General features: G+C 39.5%; 1 protein-coding gene across 18 annotated transcripts in view; it reads left to right on the top strand.

The window, feature by feature from the left end:
• Positions 1 to 23,814, top strand: part of PITPNM3 (PITPNM family member 3) — a 151,994-nt gene that overhangs the window by 75,127 nt on the left and 53,053 nt on the right. For 12 of the 18 annotated variants that reach the window (XR_010392235.1, XM_064522975.1, XM_064522970.1 and 9 more), the window contains 3 exons: positions 1,354 to 1,401; positions 12,634 to 12,710; positions 16,312 to 16,547. Coding sequence is in view for 17 of the 18 variants with exons in the window: in XM_064522975.1 (XP_064379045.1) it covers positions 1,354 to 1,401; positions 12,634 to 12,710; positions 16,312 to 16,547 (361 nt within the window). In the remaining variant the exon portion in view is untranslated. The remainder of the gene's footprint in view (positions 1 to 1,353; positions 1,402 to 12,633; positions 12,711 to 16,311; positions 16,548 to 23,814) is intronic. The other 6 variants (XM_064522972.1, XM_064522971.1, XM_064522982.1 and 3 more) reach the window with 3 other exon arrangements.

The following is a 23,814-nucleotide window of genomic DNA, read 5'->3' as shown; positions in this document are numbered from 1 at the left end:
TTTCTTTTCTTCAAAATCAGGTACCAAGAGAGTCTCTTTGGTTGCGGTTTCAGTGTAAAGAATGGAGAACAGCAGGCTTTATGCTATAGACTGGAGGGCCTGTCACTTTGCTCCATTTGAAATCCAGGTTGTTGACTGCGATAACTTCTTTTCTGAAGAAAATGGGAGAGCTGTGGCAAAGCTCTTATTCCCTACTGGTGCATCCATCGGTAGAGGAAAGAATCGATTCTTGTTTATTATGTATTAACCATGGTCGGGTTTGTGTAACAGCATTTTAAGTCCATCAAATGAGGAACAGTTTGTCCGTATTTTATAGCCTTCTTAAGACTTTGGGCAGAAACTTCATAACTGAACAGAAGAAAATCAGTAGGCAGGTGATTACAACATGTGCTCGGTTTTATTTCTGTATCCTGGAATGCCACCAGCTTCCTTGGTCCTTGACCCATCTGTTTAAGATGGGCCCCCATGGGTCACTTGACCCATTGTTGTTGTTTCCACATATATGGAAAATAATCAAATATTGCTTGTGTTGTTTATTCAGACTCTCTCTTAGTAGAAGGGTGCTGTCTCTTTCTGTCTATCTTGTTTGGGTCTGCTCAGATGGGAGGTAGGCTGTAGTGAGAAGGCTAAATTTTGCCTACGCTTCATGAAGAAGGAATCTAGAGAAGGAGTTAAGGGACCTGGCTTCCCATCCCAACTCTAATGCCAGCTATGGGCTGGTGCCTTTGGGCTTTGGTTTGATGGCAAAGGTATTTACTGTCCTTGGAAGAAATGCCCTGAGTGCTGTAGAAGGCCTTTATCTATATGCACAAACTAAATAAAAGGCCCTTGTATCCCTCTATCCTTATGTTTGTGTGTTTGGGGTGCTTTATTTTAATTTTTATTTTTTTAATTCAATCTGAGAAAATCACTTGTACAACTTTCCTTGGACAGTTGGAGTGTGGGAGGGAATGGGAGGAAGGAGACATTCTTAACAACACTGCTAATTCAATATTTAGAATATGAATCTATTTTGTGTTACTAGATAAGTTATGCTACTTCTTGGTTATTTAGAGATTCAGTGGATAAGGCTATGGAGAAATGATTTCCTAGATATAGTTTCATTGCCTGTGATTCCTATCTTGAAATTAAAAGGAAAATCTAGCATCTGGAATAACCTGTTTGAATAGATTTGAGCAATTTTTCCAATGTCTCTGCTGTATGCTGAGCTATTCCCACTGAAGCCAATGGGAGTTTTAGAAACCAGCATAGTGACCCATTGCAAAATACCTATTGCAGTATGTTAGAAAAAGTAAAGAGCTTTATGTTCATGGAAAGAATGCCTGTTTCACATTGTGTGTTTTTCCTTATCAGGTGAGGAGTCTGCATTTTGCTCATCTGGCTTTCTACAGGAAAAACAACGTGAGTCAAGATTCTTTCCACTTTACTTTGTACCCTATGCTGCTCAACATAACAGAAGAGAAATGTTAACCACACAAGTCTGTTGTTTATCTTCTCAAAATAACATTTCAACAAAGCATGGGGTTGGTGGAGTAAAACTAGGATTCTTTTGTTTAACGTTGATGAGGATTATGAAAATGAACCAAGCAGGGTCCTGTAATATTTTAATGCATTAATGTCTTATAGCATTGACTAGAGAAGAAGGGGTGGGGTGTTGAAGGGGAAGCTGCTGGTATGTGTGATGTTTTATGCAGGGCAGGAGAATGTGGCTTGATTTGGAGTTGTAGAAGCCTTCAGGTCTTTGTGCTCTGCACCCTCCTGTGCCATCTGTGCTAGGAGAGGTGCAAGATGTGTTGCTGTTAAGGTTTTGGAGTGCTGTTGGAACAAAAAGCAGTGCCACACCTGATGTTTCAAGGATGCCTTTGCTGCTCATGTCCCCCTTAGGTGTGTCACTGTGCTGTTGATTTTTCTGTGCTTTTGCGCTGCTTGTTGAAGAGGGCAAATTGGCTCATAGAAATAAGTAGGGTCAACGATAGTCTTTCCTGTCATCACAGTTTTCCCCAGGAGCAATTGTCAGTTGCCCTCATCGAGTTCATAGTGAAATGCCTGTTTGCCATTCCTGTAACTGTATTCAACATGCTTTGCCCAGCTCATAAGGCCTGATCTGAGAACAGAAGCTGTGGAGCAGCTAGAGTCTAGGTTCTGGGCTAGATCCTGTGCTTCGCTGCATCTCCAGTGCTCCACACTAGTTGTGTATAAGATTTGGCAGTCTGTGTGGGGAAGACTCTTCTGATGAAGAAATAGTATGGAGTTGACACAGGCAATGTCTCCTGCTGTGGCTCCCAGAACAGGATAGGGCTCAGTGATGCGTGTCATTATTTTCTTCAACAGTGCAGCTTGGGAGAAACTGGATCTTCAGTATACTAAAATATTCTTTGTCACTGGTTAATAGAAAGCATATGTTACAGCCTTCATGCTAACATATTTCTCATGACAGATTTGTTATTATAAACAGCTAGTAATAGCACAGCAGATGGCAAGGAACTGCATGATTTCTTACGGGAGTGTGATAATGGAAATAACAGGTTTTTTTGGGGCCTGTGACCCCCCCCCCCTTATGTTTTTTATTTAGATAGAATTCTCTTATTTCTGCTCCAAATTCCTTCCCAATTAATGTGGCAAAATATTAAGGGTGCTTAGTACAGATTTAAACTGTACCTAATGTTCTCAGAAGTTAAGAGTTCTCATAACTACTCCCTCTGTCCCAGATTTAGGGGTGTTGGTTTACTTTTTCTGCTGCCGGGGATTGCGCTGATGTCCTTCATGGCTGATTTGGGGTGTGGAATCACTTTCTCAACTCCTTCTTTCACCTAGCTGTCCTTTCCTGCTGCTCTCTGATCTTCACATCTGATGTACTCCGTCTGCAGAGAGTGTCTGGCAATGAGTTACAAGGATGTAGATGCACAGCTTGCTTGGATGTCTTGTAAGCTGATGGTGAATGTGTGCAACATATCCTATGTACGCCAGTTCCAGTGGGAATTTGAATGCAGTGCGGTCCCTGCCAGAGATGCTGGCTCATTAGTGTCTGCTGTAGCAGCTTGTACTTCTGTCTCGGAAATACCTGGAAAATCTTTTCCCTAGTGATTAAATCAGTTCACTGAGATGGTAGCCACTGTTCCTGGTTTTTGACTGTTAGACTGAAAAGTAATGTAATTTCTGTAACATGTTTGCATAGAATTTAGGACCATGACCTCCCTTTGTTATAGCTGATCATCTGATCAGCAACAGATAAGTGTAAGCTCTCTCCCCCTCTTTCTAAATCCAGCTTCCTTCACTTTATTTTGTTTTGAGACTGCATATTGCTAAGACCCAATGAACTGCTTGGGATAGTTTTCAGTGAACTTGCTCCAGTGTAGTCTATGCGGTCCAGTAGCTGTCCTGCCAAAAGATGCTTAGAATTTCCTGATGTTTTTTATAATGAAGCTTATGTTTTAAATGGAATTCATTGGTGATCTCCCAAAAGATGGAACTTTTAAATTTCATACTGTTAACACAGCTGTTTAATAATGAGGATGCTGTTTCAACATGATATTTAAGGGCCTACTTTAATTTCAGCCAAGTAAAATTATTCACAGTGCTTAAATTTAGTCACCTGTTTTAATTAGGGTTACGAGGGTATTCCAGGTTGGCCAAGTTAGTCCCGGAGTACAGGATGTGTTTTAGCATTTCAGTGAAATGCTTCAGGATGCTGTCTTGTCTCAGATTTTCATCCAGACAGGGGATTTTCTCTGCCTCCGACTTTCAGACTGTGATGGAGGGAGCTTTTTCCAAGGTTTTTTCCAAGACTTCAACCTCTCTCTTGGGAGAGAGAATGAGACACATATATCCTTTTCACTTGACTTGGTGCAATAGGAATATTCTCTACGTTTCTTCAAAAAACCAAAAATCTGGTCATCTACGGAGACTTTTTCTGAATTTGGTGCTTAGTCAACAATGATGTAATTTCAGCTGCTGTAAAGTCAGGGTAAATAAGAGGGAGAAGATCCCTGAAAGCTTGTGGTATGACTGGGTTGGGATGCTAGCGCCTGCAAATACTTGGGCTGGATGCCATTAAATCTGAATCCTAGAATAAGTACAGGATTGTTAACTAAAATAAAAATAGCCTTTTCCCCCTTCCCCCGCCCCCCAACACTGAATCTGCAGCTATGCATGGCATATTTTCTTTAGTTAAAGTTGAAATGAAATCATGGCTGTTTCAAGATGGAACACACTCCACTTAATCAGGAAAACTGTTTAACTGGGACATCTCCTAGGGAGCTGATTTCAGGCCAGTGACAGTTAGTAGCAATTTCTAGTGTTTAAGCAGATGGTAATTCTACCTAGCCAAGCTGCCTTTTGGTGATTCAGTGCTTAGACCTTTTGTATATCCTAGGCTCATGCTGGTTCTGCCTGATTGCTCACCTGACTGTGGCACTCCATCCCTCAGCTGTACTGTAGAAGCAGGGAGAGCGTGCGAGAGTAGATTGCCTGTGGTTAGCTCCCAGCACTTACTTTGCTCTTTCCATCCTGGATACCTCTGTTGCTGGTGTCAGAAGGCAAGTGTGTAGGAAGTTGCAAAAGGAATTTGTCAGAATTGGGATTAGAAGTCTTCAGCAGAGCTTGTTTTAAAATGTCAAGAAATTTCCCTGGGGAGGAAACAGGAAATTTGACTTTTTTTATTTTCATGAAAATACCCCCTCCCCTCTCCATTTTTCAGCTACTGCTGTTCTGGAGTGCTTAGCTATCCAGCCTCGTCTGGAGCTATCTGGGAGGGTAATACTCAGCGCCTAATGGCAGTGCCGCTTCCCTGTAATCGCTTCAGTTGATGCAATTACATGAATGCATAAGCCAAAGACTTGGGAGAAGCTGCGCCTGAGCGAAGGAGAGCAGAATTACTCTCCCCTGGATTGAGTGTGTGGTTTTGAAAACTTTTGCTATTGAAGAAGCAATAAAAATTTGAGAGCTGAATATGTGTGTATTTATGAATGGAAAATAGGCCAGGTTATGTTTTTAACAAATACTTTTTTTGGCCATACATTTGTTAATCATGTACATCACTGAGGTTTTTGAACAGCTAGACGGTGATTACTTTTTTAGTGTCTGTCTGCAATGTTGCACTAGTGTGGGAGAATTATTGCGTACTCTGCTTAGCTTCTCCAACATGCAGTGACTTCTGAGAGCGGTTCTGTGCTAGAGAAGAAGAAGGAAAGATGTCTGTGGCTCCTCCAGACCAGCTAGCTTTTGTGTTAGAGCTGCTGTTCACTCTGGCTTCATTAGGCTTGTATAGTGGGTTATAAAAATGCGCCTTTTTAATTTTCTTAGATGTTCCTGAAAAGTATTGTGAAAATGTTATCAGACTGGAAAAAATTGACATTGCAGCATTCTGATGATATGCCAAACTGTACTGCATTTCTACTTCTTGACATTTTTATTCCCCGCTTGTTGGTTTTGTCTATTGATTCTCTGCATCAGTTTAAGATTCCCAGCCATAATCTAGAAAAGGACAGCTCTGGCTTGAGGCAGGCAAGTTCCAGCTAATGCCATCTTCTCCCTTTAAGATCCCTGATTCTACCTGAGAGAAACCTTCCAGCAGACAGACAGTTCTGCATGCACTTCCTGCTTTTCTTTTCTCTGGCAAATCAAATCTGAGAATACATGGCTCCGCACGGACTGCTGAGATCTCATTTTCTGATTCCTGGGCCTAGCGATAGGGGACAGTGGAAAGAGGGGGGCACTGTGACTTTTTACTGCAGCGAGGGCGGGGGTTCCTGCTGCGGGCCTTGCTGATAGGGCAGACACCAGACGCCATGACCGCTTCCATGTCGCGTGGTCCATCCAGTCTGCGAGTGAAGTGTGAGAGCACATTTGCCTCCGTGCGAGGTACGAAGCCTGTGTAGGCCTCTTGTGGTATATATATTATATGATGTGCTTTGACATTGTGCAGTGCACTATTAGCAATAATTTGGGAACTTCTGTGTAATTTCTACTGTGTATGTTCAGTGATGTCACGAAGAGCTGGTAAAAACCATGAGATCTCACCATTTTTCGTCAGTAATGATGAAGAAAGCCCTTATTCATTTCATTTTATGTAAGAGGCAATGGTCTGTTGCTACTCTGGACAGGAGGATATTAGTCTGCAGAGTTCATTTTTCTCAGTAATATAAGGTCTCCTAGTGGAATACAAAAAGTGTCTCTGACTTTAGGAAGTGAAGAAACAATGAGAAAACTGCTAAATTTTACCTTCATTAATTTATACCTAAAAGGCATTAAAGAGGAAGTAAAAGAACTTGCTCTGTTTTAGTTTGAACCTAAATACTGTTTACAGCACAAGATCATTTTAAAAAAAGTCAGGAAATTGCATTTTGAAAAAGAGGCTTTGAGAGTCTCTGTTTCTCAGGATCCTCCACTTGGACACAAGTCATTTTGACAGGATTCCTTACTGATGCAGAAATGTCAAAATGCTACTTAAAACTTCCTATGTGAAGGAGATTCATTAGCAGCCACTTAAATAGCACAGACCCCCTGCCTCCAGTTCACTCCAGTGCTTGGCTCTTGTAGTGTGATACACAATGAGTGTTGCTTGATTTTTTTTTTTTTTTTTTTTTTCTTCCCCCCCCACCTCCGCCACCCCCAAAAATGATTTGCTGATCCACTAAAAAATCTGCAAACAGAAGTTCTGTTTTTTGGTCAACACACAGAATTTGTACTGATTTTTTTTTTTCCAGTGATGACATGGTTTCAGAGTTTTGAAAAGAAATTTTCAGTTGCTGAAAAATGACATTTCTTAAGTTTTGTAAAAAACAAAGTTTAAAGGTTGAAATAGACAAGTGAAAAAATTACGATTTAACTGAAACTTTCATATTCTATGAAAATATTTTGCAGAAGAAAAAGATATTTCTGACACTGTTATGACAGCAAGAATTTTAGCAGGTTTAGTAGGTTCAGCTGGAAGGTGGTTCTTTCAGGTGATCTTATGGTTCAATCATGACAAATATATCTGCCTTACATGACATGCAGAACTGGATTTTATCAGCCTGGGTCTGAGCCAGGAATCTATATTGGTATTAGATGTAATTTGTTCTCTGGTTCCATCTTGCTTTGCTACAGGTTTCTATGCTTGTTAGCTATTGTATTTTGCTCTTATTTAAACTGAAGAATTAAGTATCTACACTCAGCACAAATGAACAGGAGGCTAATGTTCCTCTACAGCCATCTGCTAAGTGACTGTTTGCCAACTTCTGAAGTAAAATAATGCCAACTTTTTCCTTTGGCATGAGCTTAAAAGAAAAAAGGAAGCCCAAACAAACTCAATTTCATGCTCGATTCATCTGATGGAGTAGTCTACAATAAGTAAGAGAAATATGAAGCATCATAGCTCAGAGCTAATTGGAGGAATTCAGTTCTGCACAAGCCTTTCCAGTTATCCAGCCTTTAACTGTGGAATACATTCTCTTTGCGTAGGAAAAGTTGGCTCAAAGCTCGTATCTCCATTGACTAACAGAGCAACTCGATCCCCCTTGGCAGAACGTACTTAGAAAATACGACAGTTAACTGCTAAAAGGCAGAATTGCTTAGTGGTTAAGGAACTGTCCTGAAACTAAACTGCAGAGCCTCAGAGGCAGACTTCCTCAAGTTGAGATAGGAGTGCATCCTCAAGTGAGATAGAAAAAGGTGTTTTCTATTGAAATTATCTATTTAGGAGAAGAGCTTGTATTTTCCCTGGGCTGGTAACTCAAGTTAAAACTGCAACTTACCTTATCTTCCCTAGGGTTTTATCTCTTGTTGATTACTGCATGTCAGTGAAGTAAAAGTGTCATTTTTCATAGTAAAAACAAGATGTGCATTTCTTTTGCTCCTAGTCCTTCACTATTAAATGCTTCTCAGGTGTGTTGGGGAAAGGCTGTGGGATTGGGAACTAGATAAATTTCTAAAATGGGCAAAAGAAGAATGATTGGGTTTGGAGGAATATACATATAGCTCTCAATTCTAACCCAGAAGAGTGGAGAGTTTTTGAGTGTGTGTGAAGTATGTTTTGAAAAAAGTTCAGTGCTTTTAGGATAACCTGGCCAGATCCTGCATAATCAGCGCTCTTGGTGAAGTGAAATTTACATTCCACCTTTCTGGGTTTGCCCAAATGCTTTTTCTTTTGGAGTTCTTAGTTCATGCTGAGTTTGTGCCATTCCATTTGTGATGCCTTTATAGGCAAAGTGAGTCATTTGTAGCCTTACATTGCATTTTGCTTTTTTCAAACTGCTGAAAGAAACAGAGGAAATACGGAAACTTGTAACAGCTGGAGAAAATCTGAACCTATATTAAGCAATCAACTGCTTTATCACTCTGTCAAAATTAGTAGAAACCTTTGAGATAGCTCCTGTTTATTATTTAGTATAATCCTCTCTCCATTAATTCTGCAGAACTTGTATCCCTCATGGAGGGAGGAAAACCACCCAGTTTTTCTCAGAAAAGCTAACCTTTGTGGGGTGAAGACTTTTAAGGCTGCAACACTGCATGTTGGCCAAAGTTTTAAATTGCTAGTTTTCTAGTGTTGATGTTAAGAAGGGTTTCATAGTTTCCTTTCCTGATGAGAGGGAGGAGAAAGCGTTCCAGGGATAGAAGGCTTTGCGTCTTGTCTGGAATTTCACCACTGTCTGTAGAAGGGGAAAAGCACAGTTGGCCTGTGATTCCATTACCCTCTTCCCCGCAAAGGACTGACCCTCACGACTCCAACTCAAGTAATTCTTCTTCAGTGCAATGTTGCAATATTTATTTAGTCTGAAAAGTCTGCTGAGTTATAGGAATGAAAGGTGTTATCTAAAGACAGCTTGGCACTTTCAATTTGTAATTGTTTCCTTAGCGTTATTTCAAACACAAGCCTGCCATAATTTACCGTGCCACAGTTCTCATAAAGAACTGATGCCTGTTAACTGTTTCTTCTTGTTACATAAGAGAGGTTATATTTAGGCAGAGGTTGAGATGTTGGACTCAGCAGTGAAATCATGGCGACTTTGTCACCTTGGCACATTTTAATGAATGGCAACTAATTTGTATGTTTTAATATTCTTATATTAAAACGAAATGAGAAGAAGAATTTGTTTCAGCATGCAGGAAGCCGTAGTAGTTGATGATAGTTAAGTGTGTTGAGTGTTCCTGGAGAAAAATGGCCTATAAAACAAAGAAGTGAGCATCATGAAGTGAGCAGAAGAACTCATGAGCAGGAGCAGGTTTAACAGATAAAGCAGGAAGTGCCTCTACTGGATTATGAATCACTGGAGTTTGTATTCAAGTATCTGTCAAAGGAAACTGATTTGCAAGTCTGAATTCAATTTTGGTTGATTCATAGATTACTAGCACACTAGACAAATAAACTCGACTTCATAACAGTTTAGGTGTCAAAGGCTGCCTCTCGGGTTTCTTTCTCTGGTTATCTGTCTCCTGTCTTGAGTAAAAAGCATTACTAGGAAACTGTGAGATGGCAGCAGAAGGAACCATTTATAAATGTTTTAGATTCTAAATGGAAAACCGTTAGGCTTTGGTATTGCCACCCTCTCTTTTTATTGCCTTTTAGCAAAGGCCAGCTGAGTGCTGTAAATGTGGAGTTTTTCATAATATTGTTAGAAATTCAAAGAGCATTCTATCAAATATCTGCCTAAGATGAGTTTGTAGATTATAGTGAGTATCAGGTATTAGCTTTTAAAGAATTTCTGTGTTTTGAAGGCCAAGAGAAACCTAAATATTGTGGTCCAGTGTCTTCTAATTCACAGAATCGTAAAATAGCTGAGGTTGGAACGAACTTCTGGAGATCGCCTAGCTCAACCCCTCCCTCACCCTCTCCAAAGCAGGGTCACCTAGAGAGGGTTGCTTAGGGCCATGTCCAGTCAGGTTTCGGATATCTCGAAGGATGGAGGCTCCACAGCCTCTCTTGGCAACCCATTCCAGTGTTTGACCACCCTCACAATAATTAAGTTTTTTCTTATGTTTAAATTGTATTTTCTGTATTTTAGTTTGTGCCCATTGCCTCTTGTCCTTTCTTTGAATATCACTGAGAAGAGTCTGGCTCTGTTGTCTTTGGTCTCTCACATTGGTTATTTATATACATTAATAAGATCTGCCCCTGAGCCTTCTCTTCTCTGGCTAAACAGTCCCAGCTCTGTCAGCTTCTCCTCATATGTCAGATGCTCCGGTCCCTTAATCATCTTCATGCCTTTTGCTGGATTCACTCCAGTATGCCCATGTCTTCCTTGTTCTAGGAAGCCCAGACCTGAACACAGCATTCCCCATGTGGCCTCACCAGTGCAGAGCAGAGGGGAAGGACCACCTCACCCAGCCTCCTGGCAGTGCTTTTTCTAATGCAGCCCAGGGTTCTGTCGGTCTTTTTGGCTGCAGGGGGGTGCACTGCGGGTTGTTTTCAACTCGTTGTCCACCAGGACCCCCAGGTCCTTCTCTGCAGAGCTACACTCCAGTTGGTTGTTCCCTAGCCTGTGCTGATGCAGGGGTTTTTTCCTCCCCAGATGCAGGACTTTGCATTTCCCTTTGTTCAACTTCATGAGGTTTCTGTTGGTCCATTTCTCCATCCCATCAGGGTCCCACTGAATGGCAGCACAGACACCTGGTGTATCAGCCACTCCTCCCAGTTTTGTATCATCAGCAAACTTGCTGAGTGTACACTCTGTCCCATCATCCAGGTCACTAATGAGGATGTTAAACAATACTGGACCCAGCATCAGCCCCTGGGGGCCACTATTAGTGACTATCCCTCCAGCTGGAAGTTGTGCAGCTGATCACAACCTTTTGAGCCTGATAGTTCACCCAGTTTTCAGTCCACCTCACTGTTGGCTTATCTAGCCTGTACTTTCTTGGTTTGTCTATGAGGGTATTATGAGAGAAAGTGTCAAAAGCCATATTAAAGTCAAGATAAGTAACATCCACTACTCTCCTCTCATCCACCAAGCCGGTCATGTCATCGTAGAAAATCCATGCCGACTATCCCCACTCACCTTCTTGCCCTTAATGTATTTGGAAATGGGACACAATGGCCAATGAAACACTTGTTAGAGAAAGCAGCAAGTCAGAAGTTTGATGTTTTCTTCTTTTCTCCTCTTTCTGTCTGCCTGAGAAATCAGTGTTTCAAGGTCTGATTGCAGAACCCCATAGGATATAGTGTGAATAAGTGGGCTTCAGTATGGTGGGCTTTTCTGTTGTTTGTTTGTTTTTTTACAAAGTATTGCTCAACACCTCTGGTCCAGATGTCTCAAAGTGCTGGAAGAGACAGGAGGGTGTAGTGCTCTTTAGTTTGTCAACAAGAGTGTGGCCCCGTGTATAAATGTGATGCTCAAGCTGACAATAGTACTAATCAGATTTCATCCTACAGCTGTTTCCTAGGTAACCTACACATGCAGCTGTAGAAGAAGGACTGAATGCAGTGTGAAGAGACCAGAGAGATCATGCTGTAGAAATGATGTACCTTAGCAAGCATCTTCCTTTTTCTCAAGGGTAGGGAAGGTCTATTCTGAAGGCAAGCCTTTTCATAACGAGTTGCAGCAGTTCTGCTTCCAAAGTCCAGACTGTGGACGCTGTCTTGGTTTTAAAGCTGATGTCCGAAATGTTCCATTGCTTACAGCATGTTGCTGTTGAGCTAGTCTGTTTAAGCATTAGTTGCAAATGGGTCTTTAGGACTCTTTGGTTAAAAGTGTTTAGTTATCTAATCTCTATTATTTGTCTGAATCTCCTGGTTTGCTAGTGCAGTTGAACTCAGGTATTGCAGACTTCCTGTGTGATGACCAAAAGAGTGCAGCTAACACCTCCTATGAGGTATTTTAAAACAGGTAGTCAATGTTTGTCTCCAATGCCTTGACTATGTAATTGGCTGTGGTTGCCATCAATAATTGAGTGACTGAATCTGTTCTTATTGAAGCCAAAAGCATTCTAAGTCCTGTTCCGACACGAGTGCAGAGGCCTTCATTGCTATAACACAGGATGATGAATACAAGATCCCATTGTGATAAAAGGTATTAGCAAAACACTGTTTCTCTACAGTTGTCTCTTCCTGGCTGCCAAATTCCAAGGTTTTTGGAGGAGGAACTGTCTTTTGTTCAATGTTTCTGTAACTCCTAATGTGCACCCTGGTAATGGAGCACTGTTGCTGCTTCTGGGAGTTTCCCAGGTAAGTCACAGAGGTTTATGGCAGAGTTGAGTGCTGAAGGTCTTTGGAGTTGTGTCTTGACCTTGTTCTCTGGCTTTCTCTGACGATAGCTCCTGCCATAATGAGAACTTAAAGGCTCAGTTCACTTGCCTACACATAGGTGTTTAGTACAATTTGAGACACTTCAGTGTATCTTTAAGATATCTGCATGGGACTGGCAGAGACCTCTTCTACTGCTGCTCCAGAAAGGCACAGGTGACTAACAGCAGCTCTACTGGTACTGCATACCCCTACATAAACACCTGAATCCTGTTCTGAATGTTACTGTAAGAATAGAGGGTCCTTCAGGATGTAGGACTTCAAGAAACCTTGTCTAATGTTCTGTTTGTTCAAAGGATTTCCTGTGAGCAGACCTTTCTGTATTGAAACTATAAATGTGTCTGACCTCCTCAGATGTCTGTAAAAGATGAGGCAGCTAAATATTTATACAATAAATTATATCTTTTCTCTTTCAGGTGAATTATATAGAGCCTCTTTAAGAAAACAAAGGTTCCCTGCACAAGGCAGTATTGAAATACACGAGGACAATGAGGTGAGATTGTTTCCCAAAACAAGCTCTTCTGATTTCCAAGGAGTAGATGTGGAAATACATGTTGATGACAAAAGTCAAGCTAACGCAATTGCACAGTAGTCTGTGTAGCTATGTATTTTTGAGAGACATATTAAACGTTTTAACTGACTATTTATTTCATCCTCTATTCAATAAAAACTTCCATTCACATCTTTTCTAGATGCTCTTAGCATAAGCATAAACAAGATCAATAGACATCTCCAGTATGCATAGCTGCACAGCTACATTTTACCCAATAAAAATTGGTATTTCTAACAAAGATCAACCCATGTTTTCTTCTCATCTTTCTCTCAACTAATTCTTAAAAAAAAACTCCCTTGCTTCACAACATGCAATAGTAGTTGATAGATTTGGGCTGTTCTGGAGCAAGAAGGAAGCAAATGTTGAAGAGGAGAGAACTGCTTGGCAAACATCCTCCCAGGCTTTTTAAATCGCAGCTGGTTTAAATCCCATAGGACATTGTTAACTTCACTTCTTTCATAATCATGGGGAGATGGACAGTTTCTTAAATAGGACAGTTAGGATAATTCACGTTTTATAGGTCAGGATGATACAGTGCTGTCTTGTCGTACAGTTAGAAAATACAGGAGACATAACTTACCTTCTCAGAAAAGTAAGTAGTTTTTGCAGGAAGCTGTGCTGCTTTACCTATGATAGTTATCCTGTGACTGTTTTTGCTCATATCCATTGGTCTCCTAGAATCAGGGGCTACTTAGCAAGACTGAAGATCTTGGTATAGGTTCCTTGATTAAACTGCTAACTCTGGGATTCTTATTGCCAGAATATCTCGTTTCCTCTGAACTCCTGTTTCAAGTCTGTGTAGAGAGTTCTATTCTTCTTAAATTCTGATTTAAAAAAAGGGGGGGGGAGGGACGACTTTCTAACAGGCTACTTCGTCTGAGCTCTCATAATATATGATGGAATTATAAACCCTTTTGATGCTTTGGTGCGTCTTTCTCTTGTTCAGTAGGTGCATATGCAGTCACTGGAAATCATCAGAGGCCTTTTAGAGATATATAATTAACTTTGCTGGAAATATGACCCAATTTTCTAAAGAGAAATTACCCTGTCTACTTAGTGCTTCAGTGGAAATACAGGTTTTGTGAAGCAGGTTCAGCAGCAGTCATGAAATTAATAGTAACAGAATTGGTAAGGGGTTTTTTTGTTTGGTTGGGTTTTTTTTTTTGTTTTTTAAGAAGAAGTGCAGAATCTAAGCAAGTTGTATTCCTTCTAAGTTAACTGTTTGGAGTCCTCTGTCCACACAGTCAGGATAGAACAGGCATCAAAAGCGTGTGCTTTTCCGTTTTTGAAGAATCCCAATCCTAAAGCGCACTGAAAATGATGACTTCAGTCATAACTGAACTATTGCTTAGAGGCAAATGAATTTTATTCCCTTTGACTCATCCGGTGAAGGATGCCAGTTAAAACCAACTGTGCTGACAGACAGTGACTTGAGCAATTCTGACCTTCTGGGATTTTTCCTTCTGTTTTGAATCTTTCAGTTCCACAAACTCATCAGCAGTGTCACTTATTTACAAGTTAGCATTGGTTGTGGAAGGAACTACTCTTAGGTTTTGAGAGAGATTAAATTTCTCTTCTAAATAACTGGAGTGGGAGCATACAAGGGTGGAAGTTGTAAATTAGAACAAGGAGAAGTGGGTCCTTAAACATTTCAGTCTGCAGATCAGCATATACAGTAATACTTAAACATATATAAGGCAGATCAGCGAAACACCTTTATAAGATGAGCATGGAAGCTAAAATGAGTAATTCTACTGTATACTAAAAATCATGGGCTGAACAGAGATAGTGACTTTATGGAACAACTTACAATTCTCTTTTTTGGCCATTTTTCTGTCACCATTCTACAGGTGATAATTTTCCTATCTTTTTTTCTTATTGATGTCAACAGTGTTCTCATTTAACAAGACAGTCTCATCCACGGGCTCAAGGGTGTGTGTGTGTGTGTGTGTGTGTGTGTGTGTATATATGTATGTATTTGTCAATTTTTTTGATTAATGTATTCTAATTAAAGTCAGAGTCAGTCTTCTCGTATTTACCATTGAAGAGTGTGGCTTTGTTCCGGACCTGAAGAAGAACTTAGTGCTCAAAACATTACCTGTTTGCTAGCTACTTCAGTTGATCTAATAAAAGAAGCTACCTTTCCCTAAGAACTTATCCTCACTTACAGCAGATGTGCTAATCGGCCAATTTCTTCACAAAAGCATAATACTGTGGTGAGAGCTGCACTCCTGAGACCTATATAATTTTACAAAGTATAGAGCACAAATACCTGTATTGTGGTAATGTCTAGAAGCCTGTTTTTTAAAAGGTGCTATATAAGCCTGTGAGCCAAGCTAATCTTTGCTCTAAATATCCTGCAGTTTAGATAGGCTGATAAAGAAATTTTAAAGAGAGGGGACAACATATAGATACAGCAAAGGTGCAAATGTAACTATTAGATTTTAATCAATTTGTGAGACTGGTGTAATAGTAAAATGTAAAATCATTAAACTCAGCAAAGAGGCCTTTCTGAAAATAAATGGAGGTTATTTCCTCCATGGATTTTATTTAAACTACTTTCCTTCTCAGTAAATCACCCAATCGAGCAATCCGCAATCTTCGGGGGGGCAGGGGGGTCATATAGAAGAAATGTTACTGTTATTTTTATCCTGTGTTCATATTTGGTTGAGAACTAGAAGGCTCTAGGAACCATATCATCCAAAGCAAAGAGGAAAGTGGTAGTCAGAAAAAAATCGATTGTTTAATGCACTTTCTTTGAGTGCATATGACATCTCAAGAGTTTAAAAAAAAGAAAGGGTGGGGGGAATTGTGAGGCATTCAAAATTTTCTCCAGTCTCAGGTAGGTAACATCTTTTTTTTTTTCCAGAGTACATCACCTCTCCTTCCAAGGTTGATTATTGTCTGTCTATGCATATACTCACACACTCATAAATGTATTTCTGAGGTTTGTGGCTATCAGCAGCAATACATTTGTTGCTCTTTCAGTAAATGTTTGGGTAAGTTAGCCCCTTTTTTAATTTAATAAGAAGTTGCCAGTCTCAAAAGGCTGAGATAACTGCATCAACTGCTTTTGATATATGGCTTTGTTGGCAGAGAAATTTATTTTCTTTTTAGAATTTGTGATAATTTGAATTTAAACTTTTCCAATAAATGTGGCAAAAAGATTAGCCTAGTCCATGATAGGCCATCTTTGGATGCTGGACATCTCCTATCTGGATATATTTCCAGTAGCTTTTGATGTGCACAAAGCCATTTATAATCTTTGTTCATCTGAAACCTACATCTGAGCTGCAAGGGTTTTCTGGTAGAGCACAGTGTGCTCTACCTGGTTCAGATATACTTGGATGAAACTGACTTTTTTTCCCTCTTCTCGTAAGTCAAGTATCACAAGAAGATTGTAGTGGAAATAGAGAAAAAAGTATCGGTAATTGCTTGTAGACACTGGTGCCAAGTACACAAACACCGTTCATATAAACGTTGTTCTAAAACAAGTCTGTTAAGACGAATGTTCCCTTCTTATTCCCTATCCTTCTTCCAGGAAGGAGCTCAACACCAGAACTGCAAAACTCATGTGCTGATTTTGATTCTACATGGGGGGAACATCTTAGATACTGGAGGAGGGGACCAGAACAGCAAGCTGGCAGATATCAACACCTTCAGTTCTGTGTTTGAGAAGGTGACCCAAGCCCATTTCCCTGCTGCTTTGGGCCACATCTTAATCAGGCTCGTTCCCTGCCCAGCAATCTGTTCAGCGGCCTTCTCTCTTGTTTCCAAGTAAGTTAATTTGCATTTTGTAATGGCTGGCTTTGCAGTGAGGTTTTGAATTTTCATTTCATTTTTTGAATTTTTCATTTCATTTTTCATAATGAAATGCTGTGAGTCTGTCTTAGCCTTTTGCTTACTGAATGACTTGGAACAAGCCTTTATCCATTTTTAAGTGAATGCATTTAGTACAAAAACATCTGATTGGCACTACAGCTTGTTGTCTGCTTGAATCCAAAAAAAAAAAAAAAATCCAGAACACCAGGATAGGTGAAGAAAAGTGAGATAGTTGTTAACTTTTCTTTTGTCCCCTTTAAAATCTGACAAAAAAATCAACGATCAACACTTGTCATATTTTAAAATTGAAACATAGCCAGATCTGCATGCCCATATGCCAACTGACATTTGTATATCTTACTTATCTGTTCATTATTTGGCTCATGTAGGAGTAAGACGTTATGAAAACCCCTTAATAATTTTAATGTATCTTCTAGAAACAAAAATGACATATTGCTAACATTGGCTTAGGAGTGGAGTGGAACAGAGCTTTTGAAGCATTGCTGAGAAAGTGAGACTAATTTACGTAAATTTTGCTTTGCACTGGAAATTGAGGACAGAGAACTATCTGAAATGTTAGTGATTTAATGCCTGTTGTCTTGGTGAGGGAGAACTTACATATGAATGTGGCTCTTACTCTTCACAAGACTAAAAATTCTAGTATCTGTTCACTCCTAATAGCAACTACGGCACTTTGAAGTTTTGTAGCGTTTTGTGGTATGGCATTCATTTATCATCATGAACCCTTGAGAATGCAGTATAAAGCACTGTCTTGTACGAGCAACAGAGGATGCCTCTTAAGTAAACACTACCTCTGGCTGATGAAGGCTTCATTCCATGAGACTACTAAGGTTTGTTCTCATGCATGGTGAGAGGAGGCCTTTAGCTCTGATGAAATTTTCTGCCTGAATAGATCTGCTTATTACTTGATGTAAATGGAGATGGGGCTCACAAGATTGATGTCACTAACATGAGGGATAGGTGATTTGCTTTCAGCAGTTTGGTAATTCACTTGAATAAGGGTAGATAGATCCCAATTCATGGCTTCTAGAGAGGAATGGGAAGAGAATACCGTACATCTCAATAGATGCTGGAACAGTTCTGCATTAATGTATTCAGCAAGAATAGCTCACGCATCTTGGCATTCATAACAAAATTGGTAGATTTTTCACTAACACAACTCTTGACTGTTAGGAACTCTGCTAAATGCAGTCTCAGGGGAGCAATTTTTAGGTTTCCATCTTTGAAATCTTGGATCAAGTCCTTGCTTAGCCTGATGCAGACACAGAATTATGTTGCGTGTTTTCCAAATGAATGGTTAAATCTCAGGCTATTGGCTGTGGTGGGTTGGGTGTCTCTCTCATATGGAGAGTAGCATGTCCTGAAGAGAATGTAAGTAATCTGTTCAAATGAAGGATTTGCACTGAATCTTCCACTTCTTCCCATCTCCACAAAATCTTTTAAATGTCAAATTTGTCTGGAGCCTTGCTCTTTTCATTTCCTAGTGATTTCCTTCTCAGTGTTGGAACTGTCTGATTAAAGTTTCATCTAAACTGCTTTGTTCCCATTAAATAAGTTTTCCTTGATTTCCTGTCATTTTCTAAGCTGACATCAAAAACAGAGAGAAATTGTAGCCAAGTCTCAGTGAAGCTTTGAAATATTGTCTTTGACAAGTCTGAATGTCAGACTGTTTCCCAAAACCCGTTGGAGCACTTTTGTGAGGTAATAAATGCATGCATCTAAATTTTAGTCTCCTGGTGACTACTTTGCTGCTTAGACTAACCGTTCTTATATCAGAGCTGAGATAAGAAAGAGAAGTGGGATGGATATGTTATTGGCATGATTGCTCTTATCTGGGTTGTTTTAAGCTGTTTTCAAGGAGAGAGAGATTTGGGAAGTAAAATTGACAAGTAGTTGCTAAATGTCTTAGTTGTCTGTGTGCATTTGACGGAAAATTTAATATAAGTTATTATAAGGCAGTTTGACCCTCAGAGATCAGAGAGAATGCATAAGAGACCCAGGTCTTTATCCCTGATTTTGGACAAATCACTCTGTGATTCAGTTTTTTCTCTTGGTAAGTTGGTGATGATAATATTCATCTTTTACAAAAATGGTTTGAGCACTAGGGAAGTACCAATTCATGGACTGCACAAGAGAGCCTCTGCCTTCCTATGCACCCTGAAGTCAGTATGGTGACCCTGCTCTTGCCTGAGTGTACTAGTACTCACTGTAAAGAATTGACTATATGCCATTCATGCAATATAACTGGTGTAACAGTGGCACCATCAATGCTATAAATAAGCAAAAGAACCAAGTTGCATCTTTTTATGGATGGCTTGCATTAACATAGAAAATTTATCCTGCCAGAGCTGTTCATTAGTTTATTCAACTGTTAGCAAATTGGAAACTGTTCATGAATAGCAATTTATTTTTAGTAAATTTCGAGTGATTATCTTGAAAATATTCAATTATGGAAGATGTTTTTTCTTAGGGAGACACTTTTTTTAGAAATATTTAGTACATGGTGTGTGAAAATGGTAACAGTAGTAGTAAGAATTTAGAGGCTGGATAAATATTAAACTCAATACATATGATCTTCATCAGAACAAAGTGGAGACCAAAAGGTTTTAAATGTCAGTTACCTTTTGTTTCTGCGTATCTATTCCTATTAGTATTTACTATTACTCCTGTTAGTCTTGTCCACATAGTGCTAATACTTCCACATGTCTTCAGGCTGCATACAGATAAACTAATCTTTACCGTGTGACTGTTTCCATATGTAATGTGAAGGGTATAGTCTGTGCCTGAAAACACTGTCAATGGCCTAAAAATTTGATTTGAAAATATACTGTTTACTAGCCAGCAATTTGATTTGGGGTGCCTCCTAGCTTTTAAAGTCTCATGAATTCCACTTTTTTGCAAAAGACAGAAACACCTGAACACACACATACATGCAGCCTGGATATAGAGTGGATTGGAAAATGGCATTTTCCTTCCCATTTATTCCTTTCATTTCAAATGGGGGAAAAAAAATGACTGGTAGATTAGTGTTTCCTGTGGACTTGACGCTCTGCTCTCCTGATTTTTCCCCTCCTCATGAGATTTGATGCAGAAAGAACGAAAGGTTGTGTTCTGATGTTTCTAAAACTTAACAGTGTATAATATTTGTATAAAAGCTGAATAGTCAAACTGAAACATTTTGACCTCATTAAAAAATGTTTCAATTGGACATTTTCCCATTGAGAATTTTACTAAGAAGAGATATTCCTTGAAAATGTTTTTGTTTTGATGAAACCATATTTTCCAATGGGGAATCCTTCTGTTAAGGAAAAAAACCAACACACTCCAAATTGACAAAATGTTGGTTGTAATTGGTTAAATTTAACAATATTACTTTGATCTTGCATTTTATTCTGTCTTTACAAACGTAAAACTCTCCCCTTTTTGAAAACAGGTTTCTGTCAGGGAGTATTACAAAGTAGACGTTTTGCTCCACTGGAAGTGAGTTTCAGGTATATTTAGTGAAGCTGCTTTCAGTGCAAATAAATGGTTTTGTCCTCTCAGTTCTGACAGAGTCCTCCACTTCTTGACTTCTGGCTTAAGTGTTAGAGTGTGAGTAGTTTGAAAAGTTATGGGAATTTTTTATGCTTGTTTTTATTGAACATCTGAAGATGAACTCTGATGTCAGTTCAATATCTTTTGTTCTTTATTCAGCAAGAATGTGGGAACAACTTGAGAGGTAAGCAATGTACTCTGTCCTGGCAGTGCATAGGATTACCTTGTTGTGCATGCGTAATGGAGTTCAAGTTCGGAACTGAATGTCCATTAAAATACAGTGAAACATGTTTTAATGTATGACCATTCCAAAAGGGTGAGCTGAAATGCTAAAAATTGGTTAGTGAAAAAGTGATTGATTTTTCTAATCAGGATGGATCAGTATTTTATTGCACTCTTTTTGGAAAACATATGAGCTCTCTTAAAATAGGAGGTTCCAGTGTGGATCATTTCTTTTATGGGCTTTAATGTAATGGCTCTTTTAGACTACTAGGTTAGGTTATGCATTCTCAGATAAGAGACTTTTAAGCAGTAACCTTATAGATACTTCTAAAATTTGATCCAAACAAGGATGTTTAGATGACACACGTTTGTCCTTAGCTATATCATTTTCAATGGCATTGTCACTTTAGTTAAAAGCAATGAATAGATTTTATTGTTAACAATTATACTATTACAGCTTCACAGTTGAGTCCAAAGAATCTTAATCTGCTAAGTAAACATTAATGCAATTGACGGTGGCTTTATCTGTCCTTTATATCTGAAAGAAATAAAGCAGAAAAAGAGGTATCAAGTTCACTGATACTTTTATTGAATAATAAAGTAGTCCCATTGATTTTGGTGGCAATAGATATGGAGTGAGCTCCTGCTTCTCTTGAGCAAACATAGATACAGTTTGTACATGCACGATTTGCACAGCTCCTGAAGATGCCTTGTATTAGATTTTCTGCCTTTTCCTTCCCTTTATTATATACATGTAACTTGCAGTATTATTGAAGTGTTCAAAAGTCCTGGTCCTGGACTGAGAACTCATTGAACTCTGCACGGTGGAAAAAGAGAATGAAAAGGTGTCTTTAGCTAGAAAAGCTCACATTAGACAAGAAAGAGATGCAGTTGCCAATGGTCTTGATTTAATAAAGTCTGTAAGTGTAGGTTGGAAGAGAGTAGATCTCAAAGACACTGAATTGTGATGAGAAGCTTTGAATGAAAGGAAGTGAAGAGAGGATGGTAGTGATGTATAAGTTCATGAAGTCGTGCTGTGATCTCAGAATACCTTCCTCAGATATTTGCTGTCTTCATCCACAGTCTTCCTTTTAGTGGAGACTTCCCAAAAAGGGCAGTGTGTTTATGGGATTAGGCATGTGTTTGTGACTTCCTTGCTGGAGTACACCAGTGTGAGCAAGGGCCATTCTTTGTGGTGGCACAAATTGAATGCTCTGCCGTGTCTCTACTTGTTTGTTTCTCATTCTTCTTTTTCCTTGATTGTCTTTCACTCTAGTCGCTCTGATGTGTTACAGAAAAAATGTTAGTTTGGCTTTGCCTGTCTTTGCTGAGAAAAAAATGAAGATTCTTACTGCGTTTGTCCTTGCCCTGTTGGATTTACAGTGAAGCGGCCCCTCTTTACATGGTCTTTGGCTGCATCTATTGCTAGTAAAGGAAATCCCTGCAACTGCTCTCTGATGCTGAGCCGGCTAGTGGAGAATAGCCTGTGTCTGTATTAAGTCCTGTTATCCCACAAAATCATATGGTAATACTTAGACTAGGTATTGGGAATAGTCCCCAGCCTAGGCTAACTTCTGAGTCATACCTGGGCATCAGCGGGGGAGTGTGAGGCCAGACTGTGCAAGGGCTGTTCCAACAGTGGAATGACTTCGATGTTTGGATTCTGGTGCCTGGGGACTTCCCTCCCTATTTAATTTTCTAAATATAACCTCCGTGAGTAAACCACAGAGAAGGGAGGGAGAAGCAAACCTGGGCAGGCCTCCCACTAAGATACAGGCAAAACTATGAATCAGAGTTTCCTTCCTAAGCTACTGCAGTGAAGCACTTTTATTTCATCACCTGCTCAGGGATATATTTTAAGTGATGTTCCAGCACTAGGAATGTAGATACCGTATATCTGATTATTCATTGCTTTGTATTTTGAATGTGTGCTTTTCACAGGTGCAGAGGGGTGTGAAATGCTTCTTATATTATATGCATTCTATTTTGTATGGGTGTCAGTGGCTGGAAGAGGTTATCTATCATAGAGAATACTAGGTTAGTAGTGGCTTTCAACCTGTGGTGCATAGGAATGCTATTCTATGCTGTATCTGGGTGGTAAGAAAAAGTTCACCGTATGCTATTCTGCAGTCTGTATGTGAAATTTCTAAAAATTAATACATATCCGGTGGAAATTTTTTAGGGACCTCCCAACTAAAACCAAATAACAGTCTACTGGAGTGAAGTGAATAGGTTACTACAGACATAGCTTGCTTCCTTGGCAGGAACTTAAGAAACTGCATCCATTTTGTTGGTAAAGCTGGGGGTGGGGGTTGTTTCTCCCTCAAGACATTATGGCAGTTGCATATAGTATGAACGTCTCTTCTGTGGACAGTTCTTAACTTTTGAGTCCTTCACTCTTCCTTCCTGTGATGCCTATTCTGAAGGAGGTTGCTTATTATACGGAATGGTGTAACAGTCAGTTATTTAGTAATTGCTGTTTTATTACAGTGTGCATTGGCACGGGCTGCAGACAATTGCTTCTGTTTCCTATAGGTAGTTGGTTCTTCTGTTCCCTGATGTTTCTTGCTCCATTATCTCCTGAGTCAAGCTGGACCGATCTGTCGCATCTCTGCTTTGACTAACATGTATTTGTCTTCAGCCTAACGGTGTACCTGAGAACTGGATGTCAAATGGGCATTCTGTTTTTGTGCTGGCCGCCTAAATCACTTGATTCTTAGTGAATGGATCCATGTTTAAACAGAGATTTGGATGGATTATGGATTACTGTACAATAAACAAGTGGTTGGATTATAGTTCTAAAACTCATTAAAGATCAGCCAGCCAAGGAAAATCTGCATTATCTTCTATGTCCCTGTACAGAATATTGGCAGTGCCAGTGCTGAGAGATGAGTCTGTATCAACTTGGTGCTCTTTGCTCTGTTAGCATTCAGAATTGCTTGTATTTCTTTCCTAAATAACTTTTTCAGTATGTGATCTCCCTGCTCAATGGTCTGTTTCATATTTGCATATAACGTCCTGTTTATAGGAACTGCAGATTAAATACTGAACATCATTGTTTCATCTATGGACATCCATATAATACTGACACCTCTGCAGCAGACACTGTATTTACAAATTTGCACTGTGCCAAATTTCAAGGGATATCACTGCTTTTACTTTCCAAAACTGCTGCTGTTTCAAACATATTCAAAGTCCTGCAGTATTCTTGCCATGACTTATCTCAAGCAGCATCTGGGTACTCTCTGAATCTATTATGACTTCATTATGGAAGGATTATTTACTGTGCATCATTTGCATAAAACCAAGGGTGTGTTCTTTAAAAAAGGGAGGAGGGACAATAACAGAAAACAGAAAGTGCACCACTATCAAACTTCTGAAGTAGACTGCTTTTCAAAGCACTTTGAGGATTTGTAATGAATGCTGTGAGCTGAAGCATTTGATT

This window comes from Dromaius novaehollandiae, chromosome 19 (genome assembly GCF_036370855.1).
Source record: "Dromaius novaehollandiae isolate bDroNov1 chromosome 19, bDroNov1.hap1, whole genome shotgun sequence".
Lineage (NCBI taxonomy): Eukaryota > Metazoa > Chordata > Aves > Casuariiformes > Dromaiidae > Dromaius > Dromaius novaehollandiae.
Note: the sequence above shows the minus strand (reverse complement) of the source record. Positions and strands in the feature narration are given on the sequence as shown.